The following is a 12143-nucleotide window of genomic DNA, read 5'->3' as shown; positions in this document are numbered from 1 at the left end:
TTTTATCTTTTTTTTTGGTCAGGGTTTAGAAACCTTTTCATATATTAGGTTTTATGTAAAATTAAATATTTATTGTTCATTTATCAACTCATCAATTTTTTCAAGAAAATTACATCGACTAGAACGGATGATTTTTCTTTGGGAGTTATGCCGAATGAAATTCCGTTAGAAGAACATTGGACGATAACGCCTGACAATTTGCTTAGTTTTGCATGGCAGGTGGCATCAGGAATGGTATTGTTTACTTGCTGTTTGTTTATAATATTGTATTGCGTTGTTAGACTATGATACTTGAGTGTTTTTAGGAGTTTCTTTCATGTTCTAAATTGGTTCATCGAGATCTAGCTGCAAGAAATATTTTAGTCGGAGCGGGAAAAATAGTTAAAATATCTGATTTTGGTTTGACTCGAAAAATTAATGATGAGTTAACCTACATGAGCAAGAAAAAACGTCGTTTACCGATTAAGTGGATGTCTGTTGAAGCCATATTTGACCAGCTGTTTACATCTTTTAGCGATGTGTAATTTATTTCAATATATTTTTTCATTAATATTATTTAATCCTGCAGGTTATTAAATAAAAAGTCATATATGATTTTTGTGCATTTTTGTATTATTTTTGTTATTTTGACTGTTTCTTAATTAGCTTTTTTTATGTTTTAGGTGGGCGTACGGTGTTGTTTTATTTGAAATTGTAACTTTGGGTTAGAGTTTATATAAAGTCTTATTGATTTTTTTGAAAAAATTAATAAAATTTTATTTGTCTTCTTACACTATACAATTCAATTTAATTTAATTTACTTTTTAATAGGAGGTACTCCTTATCCTACTATAAGTAATTGTGAACTTCTCCCTCTTTTGAAATCTGGTTATAGAATGGATAAACCTGAAAACTGTTCTGAAGAAATGTAAACTTTTTTATTTTATACATTATTTTTAGTAAGCATTCATTGTTTATATAATACCCCGTTCACACTGACGATAAAACACGTTTTATTTTAAAAGCGTATTAAATTGTTATTGTAAAAAGGTTTATAAAACAACAATAAAACAATACTACAAGGTTTTTTTTTCAATATTAAAAGGTCGGGCTAAAATAAAACAACTTGGCCATGCTGTTTTATTGTTGCTTTATACAGTTTAGAACATCAAAAACATAAAACGCGTTTAAAATAAAACGTGTTTTATCGTCAGTGTGAACGGGGTATAAGACTAATTTTAAATACAATTTTAGGTATAATATTATGTTGCAGTGTTGGAACGAGGATCCATTACAGCGTCCTACTTTTACAACATTACGTGAACATTTTGATGAAGTAATGTCTCAAGGTGATTGTTACTTCAATTTTGAATTCATCGAAAATACTGCATTGCCGTTTTCGTCGTTTAAGACGGAAAATGAAGATGATAATTCAATAGAAGAACGGGTTTTCCAAAACCCTGTACACGTAAAGTCAATTGAGGAAATAAAAAAACTTCGTGATAAATCCAAAGATCCTTTAAACAAAAGATATACAGATTTAGGATAAAATTTATTCCGCAAGTTTATCAAATTGCTTTATGAATAAAGATCAGATTTTTAACATTGCTTTAAATCATGTAAACATGCGGTCTTTGTAAGATTGAAAAAATTACACAGTATAACACCAAAATGTTTTAAACAAGAATAATTAATCTGGTTTCAAATTCCGTTCTAAATTTCCATTGCACAGCACTTTTTTAAAAAATTTTAATTTTAATTTATGTTTTTGAAATTTAAAGAACATGTTTTTGAAAATCTTGATTTCTTTACTTATGTACACTTCAATGTACTCAATAAACTAGGGTAAAATACCCAGTGTTCGCCATGCGACCACTGGGTATTTTACCCTAGTTTATACTCTGCATTTATCTAGTTTTATCTAGTTTTTACTCGGCATGTGTTTCAGTGAAACACATGCAGAGCTAAAAATAATTGCTAGAAAATGTCGTATCTTAAAAACAACTCTGATCATCTCTATATAACTGACTAAAATTTGACGATCGTAGCTTTAAAAATAAAGGTACAGGATCTATTGCGAAAAAAACTTTGCCCAAAAATCCTTAATGCTTCATGACAAAATTTCGATAAGCTTTACGATAATCACTAAAGAATATATTATCTATAATTTTTTTGTACTTTTTTTTTTCAGACTGTAATTAGGATGCAGAAATATACCATAAACAAAAAATTAGTGGATTAATTTGAAAGGGTTAGCGTGAGGTAGTGGTGGCGAACACTGCAAGCAAAATAATCCCCCTGGCTAGTAATCGCCACCGAAAAAAAATACCCAGGAATTTATTTTTCCACTTTTTTTTTGAATTCTGCGAATCTATTAAGGTAAATACCAGAATGTTCCATGACGTCAAGTAAACTATATACTTAGTTAAATTTTAAACAAAAATTTTGGGCGAAGGAAACCATCTTTAAAAATTTAAAACTTTTAAAGATGGTTTTCTTCGCCCAAAAAAGCTCCAAGTTAGTCATAGGCAGTTTTTTAATTTTATTTTAATATTTATCGTATGTTATTTTGAATTTAGTGATATGTGTGGTCATAAGAACATATTTTCTTTATCGTACAATTATAAACCGTTCTTAGCTAAAATTCGCAGTTGCGCAAGAGCTTCAATCAGCATCCGTTGTGACAACAGATTAAGTTTTATCTATTCTGGCGGAAGTAAAAGAGAAAAAAAAAGACAAAGAGCGGGTAAAAATTGAAGGAATGAACCAACGCTTGACAACTGAGTTGGCGAAGAAGTCAAAACCCCCAGTAAAAAAAAAGCCATGTTTACTAAGCCAATGCAAACAAAAGAAGAAAGTCTAAAACAGCATCTTATTCAGGTAAGAACAATTTCAAAGTGACTTCTTTACGATCCAGTAGGTATTAAATTAATTAAAAATAGATAAAAACATTTCCACATTTTATTTATTAATGCCATTTTCTCCCTTTTTTTTAAGACTCCACCCAATGATAATGACCGGAGATTTCTAATTTAATTTGTAACTAATATAACGTATATAAAACTTTGATTCCTTAACAATAAATCAAACTTAAAAGTAAATTTTTATTAAAAAGAGAAAGACATAATTAAAAAAAAAAAAATTAATTATGGCGAACACAAGCATAAGTAAAAGCTCCGAGATGGCGAACATCTGTTTCTTACTAGTGGTTGCTATGTGGCTCTTTTTTCGGAGGCTATTGCTCCCGTATTTATTATCAGAGGTCATCTATTCTGTGAGCATCGTAAAGGCCAACTCTCGATCTGTAGGCAAAGACTAAAAGAATTATAATTTATGAAAATAAGAGCGAGAAATAATATTTATATCGGACTAAGTTCAAAGATGTGGCGAACACAGGGTGTCTTACCGAATATAAAACAATTACAATTACAAACATTTTTTATAAGCAATAAAAGACCTCAGCGTAATAAATTTTTTTCAATCTTGCATATAAAATTATAGCAAAAGTATAAAAATATATAAAAAAAGATTTCTGAAATTTGAAAGAAACTTTCAAATTTTAGAAAAATTTGAAAAATTTTAAAAGTTTTTTTATTTTACAGATATATTTTACGCGAATATTCCATATAATGCCTGCAAACTCAACATATGCTTTAGAGGTTTACACTTGCAGACGATTGTGCATAATGCTATACAAATGGAACTAAATAGAACTTAGACCACTACGACATAGTCATAAAAAAAGTTCATTCTTATGATTATGAATTAAAACTGAAAAATAATATTAAACAATAATCTAATAGTTTAGCCAAAAAAATTTGCGCATTGACTTCGGTTTGTGGCAAAATCGACTTTTTTGCGTCAAGTTTCCTTTTGCATTTATCTTACTTTTTTTGATTAATTTTAATTATGTTGCATACAATTGCATAAAAATATATAAAACTGGTACAGATATATCATTAAATCGATAAGAGATTATAGTTACTACAATAGTAATAAAGAAATAGTTTTTGTCTTTATTAGAATATATCCCATAAAAATATATTCCATATATCTTTAATAGAAGAAGCTTTTTTTTTTTAAATTTAAATAAAATCTTATTTCTAGTTTGTTTTTCAAAAACAACATACAAACAAAAAATCAGAACAAAACAGCTTGAGCAAAAAGGATTTGTAATTATTAGAAAAGTTTATTTACATAACATACGATCCTAAATAAAACGTTTTATAAGTGGATATTTTACATTTTAAAAAAAATATAGATAAACAAACAATATATTTGTTTATATATATTGTTTTTATAGGGATGGTTGAGCGCAACACCTGCCTATACAACAAAGTTAAAAAAAAATTAGTTTTAAATTAAAAAACGATTTATATGTTTCTTTTTTCTTTGCAAACACCAATATACTTTACTTAAAAATTTTAAGTGCACTGAACTGCAATTACATTTATTTTTTTGGCTCAGTGGCTTTTAAAAGCTTTTAAATTTTGCGTCGAATTATCTCATTTCAACATATTCGTTGTATCATCCATACTGCAGGCGTTTTTCAAAACGCCTTTAGATAAAAAAAATTTATTTTGACTTTTTTACAAAATAAGCTAGTTTAGATGTCTACAAAATTATTGAATACATATTTTCAAAGAGTTCTAAAAAAAATTCATAAAAAATTATTAGTTTCAAAAAACGTTTCGCAAAGAGTTTTTCCTAAAATATTTTTTTTAATTGCTTTTTTCTAGTGTCGTAACAGACTTTGAAATTATTCGACTGTCAACCAAAATGATTTTTGTATTTATTGAAGTTGACCAAAATTGACTAATACATTTTTAAAATATTTTAATAAATAATTTTATTGTAATCATATACCTTAATGTTGTTTGACATTTTACTTTTTAGATGGTATGAAACAAATAGAACTTTAAGAAAGTTAAAAAAACCAGGTGATATGTACCCGCTTAAAAATGAGGCGTTGATTTGATGTTGATTCAATGTTTGTCGTTAACAATGATTCCATATCGATTTTTTGTCCAAAATGTTAGCCACTTACCAACGTTGATTTGGTGTTTACAAAAAACGTTGATCGAATGTTGCTTTTCAACGTTTAATCAACAAACATTTGTTCTGGTGATTCAACACTGATTTAAACAACTTTAAAATGTATTCTCCAAAATAGAGTGCTTAATGTTCTTAAAATAGCAGAGAAATTATAAATTAGTTAATTAGTAGAAAGTGACTGAACAAAAGTTTTTTTTATTTAACACCATGTTTCATCAATAAAAAGACTCATCAGAAATGCTTTCATCACTAAAAAAACTCATCGTTTTTTTTTTTTTTTTTAATTTAATTTTTTTTTAGGTGCCCCAAGAAGACCTAACAGACTTGTCACAGAGCACCGCGGAAGTACATTTAACCAGGAAGTTCACGCCTTCTTCCTTACCGTGACGCGAAAATATGTCCAAAGCTCGTTTCGAACCTGGATCTCCTGCTTATAAAGCAAGCGCTCTAACCACTGCGCCACAGCCGCACTGGTTAGAGCGGCCGTTATTTATTGAATTTAATTTCTGATAAGTCTTTCTATTGATAAAACACAGTGCTAAATGAAAAAATTTTTTGTTTTGGTGGTTTGATTTCAATACATAAATTTTTAAAATTGATTCTTGAATCACTTTTCTGATTTGATTCAAAATTTTGAAAATTTGTGGGAGCCTTATGTAATTCTTGTTGTTAAAATACAAAGCAACAGTATTACCTTTTTATCTACCACTGCCATCCAATTCAACGCAACTTTTTGAAAATCATAAAAAAAAAATATATTAAAATAAATAAAATTATTATTATTCATGTAAAATATCTTGTAAAAAATTAACCATGAATAAAATACCTAAATGGAAAAACTAAATAAAACTTTGATTAACACGTAAAATGTACATTCTTAAAAATTTAATTTTCCCTGGCATAACAAATGCCTTTCTCTGCTATCCTCTTTATCCAAAACACAATTTTAGAGCCATTTTCAACCTAGGTATAGATAAATTATACATACAAAAATTAAACAAAATTTTTCAACATTCTATAGTGATTTTTATTTAAACTTGTCAACAAACATATATTTATAAAATATTTGTCAACAAAATTATATTTTATAACATATAGTTCTGATTTCTATTAATTTTTTTACTGCACACGCGCACAGATTTTAATTAGAACAAAAGCAACATCAGGACTTCTCCATTTGAAGACAACATCATTTTTTTATCCCTTAATCCCAACTTTATCCCTTGAGAAAGATTAGTTTCTTTCGAGAAGTCAAAGTTATTTTTAGCAACTGAAAAGCTTGCTATTTCACTGTGTAAATGGGGAGTTGATATCGATTTAAAAACATCTATAATTCAGTAAAAAAATAAGCATGTTTATTTTAACAAACCATTATTTTATATTTATAGAAATAATAAACCTAATATATTTGGAATCACGTTAGATGTTCTTTGGCTATTTGAACTATCAAATAATGTCTTCCTCATAGTTCTCCTAATCACTTTCACAAAATGTCATTGCTGCCTTTCTCCTTTTATATAAAACTTACTTTTTAAACAAAAAAGGTGTATGATTTGTGTAAAAACTAATTTTAGTAAAATTTACTTTCGCTTTGTCCCTTTTTTCTCTTCAGTGTCAGTTTCAATATTTGAAGTATCTGCTGCTTTTTCTAAGCGTGACAGAGCTTCTTCATAAAAATCTAAACACAAATCTATGTACGTAAAATCATTTCTCAATATCTAATGAAAATGTAATTAAAATTGTAGTGGCTGGATAGCTCAGTTGGTTAGAGCGTCAAACAGAAGGTTAAGACCCGGACTGTTGTACGATACGGGTTTAAATCCTGCAACCACCAACTCAGCGCTTGAGTAGTACCTCTGTACGCAAAAATGTTGGTCAATAACGGACGCTACTTTGGATTATTCCTAATGAGTATTTGTGGCTATTTCTATGCTAAGCCAACAATATCTTCGGATAAAAAGATTATATAGAAAAATAAAGCAAGAAAATTCAAATAAAAAAAAAAATAAATAAATAAAAAAGTTTGCGGCAAAAGCAATAAGAACGGTGTGAAGTTGCTGTACCGCATTAAAATTAATGAATTTTAATGAAAAACCCAGAAAAATTAATGCATTTTTTAGTTGTTAAAAAACACCTAGAGTTTTAAAAAAAAACCAAAAGTTATATAAAAATAGTGAAAGTTTAAAAAAAAAAAAAAAACATTGTTAAAGTACTTTTTATAAAGACTCCAAAATAAAAATGTTTTTGTCAACAATTAAAAAAAGTTTTTTTAATCGTTGGAAATCTTTTTCAAACATTCTAAAGACATTCAGAACATATAATTTAAACAAATGCTCGTTGGAATATTGGATTCAAAATAAGTGATATTAAATGAGAGAATAGTCATACTGTAAAGCGGGGCCCAAAATAAATTTGCACCAGTACATGTTTATCCTCTCCAGTACTCTGGTCAAAACATACAGTTCAGTATCTAATTTAATTATTTTACATTTTTTTATAGTAATATGCAAACCTGTGGTGTATAAAATCCTAGCTGGGTATATCTTCTAATCAGAGGTTGGTGGCTGCAAAGTTGTGACAGCTTTAAAAATTGCAGCGGAACTTTTAAATGGCGGCCAGAAGCATTTCTCATCATTTTTCATCCAACTTTTAGCAATCATTTCCACTTTTTTAACTTTTCCATTTAAAAATTAACATTTCAATATTCTGGTGCAACTTAATTCTAAACAATCTTATATAAGTTACAAAATAAAATTAAAAATACATTAGAGATTTTTTTTTTTTAATTGGTTTCGTCGTTTTTATAATAAGTTATTTACAAAATATTTTGAGTTAAGATATGACCAGAGCAGGTAGAAAAAAAAAATCTTATCATCTAGCCCCGTTGTAGATTAAAAACAATGAACTTTGTAAAACGCTTTTTAGATTTATTAATGTAAAACACCAGCGTAAATATTTTATTATTTCTATAAACATACCAGGTATTTGTTTCACGCAAAAAATTTATAAACTAAAATGCATTAAACTCACTTTAAAATTATTCAATGAACTATATATTTGACAAGTTTATAACAAATTTTACAAAATAACACATGCACAGACATTCTTTAAAAATTGATGGTCTGCTAGTATAATTAAAATTTGTGTTTGTTAATTCAAGAAATCAGTGATCATAACCAATGTCACAATGTTTAAGCAGAAAAAAAAAACACCCACCTTTTTGAACAGGTGTCATCAAGCCTTTTTCCAAAAGCTCTTTTTTTTTCAGAAAAATTGTTATTAGGTTGGCTAATGAATTTACATAACAAATGTCTAAATAAGATGTTTCAAAATAATCAGGAAAAAACTTTCGAACCGAATGAGGATTTAGGGCCTTGCATTTTACAAGATCTACCAAAATCTCTTCTACTAAAATAAACCCTTTGTCTTGAATGAAATAAACTCTGTCTCGTAAATTTAATGTGATCTTTTTATTTACCACTTGGACAAAAATTTCTTTACCATTCCTTTCTCTAAAAAAAATATCCAATTTTTTTCCCTCATCTGGTTGATTCACTATTTGGGCAATAGTCTGATGTAATTTTCCACTATTTTTTTAATTCGACCCAAAAAGTTTTTAAAAAGAAAAGCTGATAGATGATCAAGACTCTCCCCAAAGTTAACACAATCATCAGCTAAATGAATCATGCTATAAAGATTGTATGTTAAAAAGATCTCCCCATACAAAATTTGCACTTCTCTAACAAACCATATAAGCAACTGTTTAGCCTCTAACTTTTCATTTTTCACCATTTTATCAGAAAGCAGTATGTGCATAGCAATTGAAAGAGAAATAAAGAAGTCATAGTTAGTTTAATTTATTTTTGCTTTTTTAAAACAACAGGTCCAGCATAATGCAGAAAGAATCGAAACTTCACTTTTCCACTTCTCAATTTCACTTAAAGAGCGTGGTCTACGTTGAAATATGGGTAGTGTATAACTTCGGAAATTTATGAGTTTATTTGAAATACTGTCATTAACAGATTGACTTATTCTAATACATCGGGGACCTTTACACCAGTTTATTAGAAGTTTTTTAACTACCCTAGACATATAAGGTGCAAATAGTTCAATGGGAATCTAGTTCCCATTGGGAAATTTAACTGAACAAACGGAGAAAGACTCTGGAGATGGTGACCTTCTTCTTTTTAACTATTTTTAAAAGCCATGCACTACGAATTAAAGCAGTTTTTTCCAATAATCTTACACCATGTTTTTGTGTGCCAACTGCCATACATCTTTCACAGCTATGGTAGCCACTATGCCCTAAAATGTTTTTTTTTGTTGTTGTTAATTTAATCATTAACAAAAGCTTTAATAGTCACCTGCAGCTGTTTGTACCCATTAGCTTGCAATTTTTTCATTTCAAGAATAAAATCTTCAAAGTACTCATCCAAATTGTTTGGTTTTCCCTGACCTCACCAAATTGCAACAGCATATGGTCCTTTTCTGTTAATTGTAATTAGTATAAGCCAAATGGAAATCTTTTTACCATTGTACATAGGTGCACCATCAATACTTACAATTAGATCAAGCTTTTCGTTATTTCCAACTGTTGATATATAATAATCAATTGCACTTTCAACTCCAAAATATTTAATCGCCTCCATTGACATATAAAACATTAAATTTTTGAAGAGAGTTTTGTAATGTTTGCCTGCATTTCGGTATAGATGGAGTAAATTTATTTAAGTTAAACAAAAGTGCATTTAAAGCATCATCTTTTATACAGTATTTTAATGACCACTCATAAAAAATCTTTTGTTGAAGTTTGAGTATCAATACTACTGTATAAACTATTTTCAACTGCAATGTTTTTAACACCACCATAATTAGATTCAACTTTACTTAAACAAAATTTATTTTCAGGCGAAGTGATTGAAAACATCAATATATTGCTGTGCACATCTTCAGAAACTTCAAAAATCTTTTGAATGTTTGAATCTAGATAAACACAATTCCCTCTACCAGCAATATTGCACTCTTCAAGAAGATATTTTATTCTTTTTTCAGCATCTCGTTTGTTTGTTAAAATATTATTATTACGATGTTCTATTATCGTCAAATAGTAAAAGAACTACTCTAATTTCATTAGGATAATCTTTATTCAAGAACTGAAAATATAATTACTTAATAAAATATATGTTTTTCAATAAAGTTTATATTCATTCCAGACCGTAATATAACTAAAATTTGAACAAACGTTTTATTACCACCAAAAATAACAAAAAAATCCCAGCAGATCATGCTGTTTGCTCAGCAAATTACTGTTAGTAAACGAATCAATAAATTTATTTTTTATCAACAGAAAATCAACGAACGCTCAGTGTTTGTAAATAAACGTTGATTTGCTGTTGATAACATTGCCGCTGCTACAACATCCCTTTATCGTCGTTGATCGCTAATGTCAACGCAAAATCAACGTTGATCAACGCTTCATTTTTTAGAGGGAAATTCTGTTATAATACATGGTGTTATAACAAGAGCATTTTTGTGTTCAATTTTAATTCTTCTAATCTACTAGATGAATTAAAATCGAGTTAACCAACAAAATAAAACGGAAATCACAATTTCAAACTAAGGAAGAAAATACAATAAAATTGGCATTTTATATGTCTTGCCTCAACAAGACAGATTTTCCAGCTAAACTTGGTTTAAGTCTATTTTGCCGTTCTGTGATGATTTTGGCAGCACTTGAAAATAACTCTACTGAAGGCGTTAATGAAGCAGTTATGCAAAAAAGCATCTTTGCTACCTTTGACAAAACGGGAATTTTGCATAAATTATTTTTATAAAATGCAAGGGGACATGAATTTTCTGATATTTTCTTTTACATTCATATTTAGATAATTAATGATTTCGTCGTCCACTGATAATAAGTCTTTTGACAACACTGTTTCATTGCACAACAGAATTTTATTTTTTATTTTTATGGAATTGCTCAACTAGATGACGGCTCCTGGCTAGACAACTGAAGAATTGTTGGAGTGAGCTGCAATTCATGGCTCAATTGGACAACTAAAGAATGAGCATTTTTATTACAAGCAACTTTTGCTGTTTCGTTCGATATAAATCTAAAAGTACGAAATCGTGGATCTAAATATGTAGCTGAGTATAGCTATTTAATTTTGAGAAAATCTTCATTAAATTTCGTTTGTTAATGCATCTTTATAATTACAAGTGGTTATTGTATAATTCCAGACTTTACTTTTATGAAAATTAATATTCAACATTTTGTTTCAACCATAAAAAAAGAAAAAAAGTAAACAAAATTTATATCAAAATTAACTCAAAGGAATGGCATAAATCTCTTCATCTTTCTCTGTCGTTTCGTCTCTCTTAATCCTTAAACAGTGGAATATTTTTTTCACGGCGGCTCTTTCCTAGTGAAGTATTTTTTTTAAATTCCAATTTTAATGGTTGTTTTAAAGAATTTTTTTTTTTGTAACATTAAGTCACAAAAAAGAAAACGAAACATATTTTTAACAATATTCAAATAAATAAGTATTATTTAACAATTATTTTTAAGTCTCTAGAAGTATGATAGTGTTTAAAACAATAATTAACACAGATACCAACATCACAATCAATACACATGTATCTAGTGTCAGCTCGTATTTTGTTAGCACTACAAACTGCACATCTTCTAGATGGGGTTGCCCTCATTGGATTAGGAGGTCTTAATGATGGAAAATGTCTCTCAACTAGTCTCATTGGATTAGCATTAACTGAAGAACAACCTCTAGCTTTTAAGTTCTTCGATTGGTCAACATAAGTTGAAAATATGTAATTGATAATCCTTTGGCGAAATACAATTGATGTTTTTGTAAATCCTAACTTTTTAGCTCTACAATAAGCATTATGAACAGATGTGTTTATTAGGTGCGTGAAGTATTTTTTATAGCATTTCTTAACCCTTTTACGTTCTGAAATATAAGTTGTTAACATTTGGTCACCTTGATTGACACCGCCCATGTTTTTGTTATATAAATCAACAACAGCAGGTATTATTCTTGGTTTACCAGATCTAGTTACTTCTACGATACTATTTTTAATGCAAGTGCTTAATA

General features: G+C 28.5%; 1 protein-coding gene across 7 annotated transcripts in view; it reads left to right on the top strand.

The window, feature by feature from the left end:
* LOC136085756 (uncharacterized) overlaps nucleotides 1-1776 on the top strand; it is a 209812-nt gene extending 208036 nt beyond the window's left edge. For all 7 annotated transcript variants that reach the window (XM_065807160.1, XM_065807157.1, XM_065807158.1 and 4 more), the window contains 5 exons: nucleotides 106-234; nucleotides 306-520; nucleotides 663-703; nucleotides 811-907; nucleotides 1234-1776. In XM_065807160.1, coding sequence (XP_065663232.1) covers nucleotides 106-234; nucleotides 306-520; nucleotides 663-703; nucleotides 811-907; nucleotides 1234-1528 — 777 coding nt within the window. In that variant the 3' untranslated portion in view covers nucleotides 1529-1776. The remainder of the gene's footprint in view (nucleotides 1-105; nucleotides 235-305; nucleotides 521-662; nucleotides 704-810; nucleotides 908-1233) is intronic.
* The last annotated feature ends 10367 nt before the right edge of the window (nucleotides 1777-12143 follow it).

This window comes from Hydra vulgaris, chromosome 10 (genome assembly GCF_038396675.1).
Source record: "Hydra vulgaris chromosome 10, alternate assembly HydraT2T_AEP".
Classification (NCBI taxonomy): domain Eukaryota; kingdom Metazoa; phylum Cnidaria; class Hydrozoa; order Anthoathecata; family Hydridae; genus Hydra; species Hydra vulgaris.
Note: the sequence above shows the minus strand (reverse complement) of the source record. Positions and strands in the feature narration are given on the sequence as shown.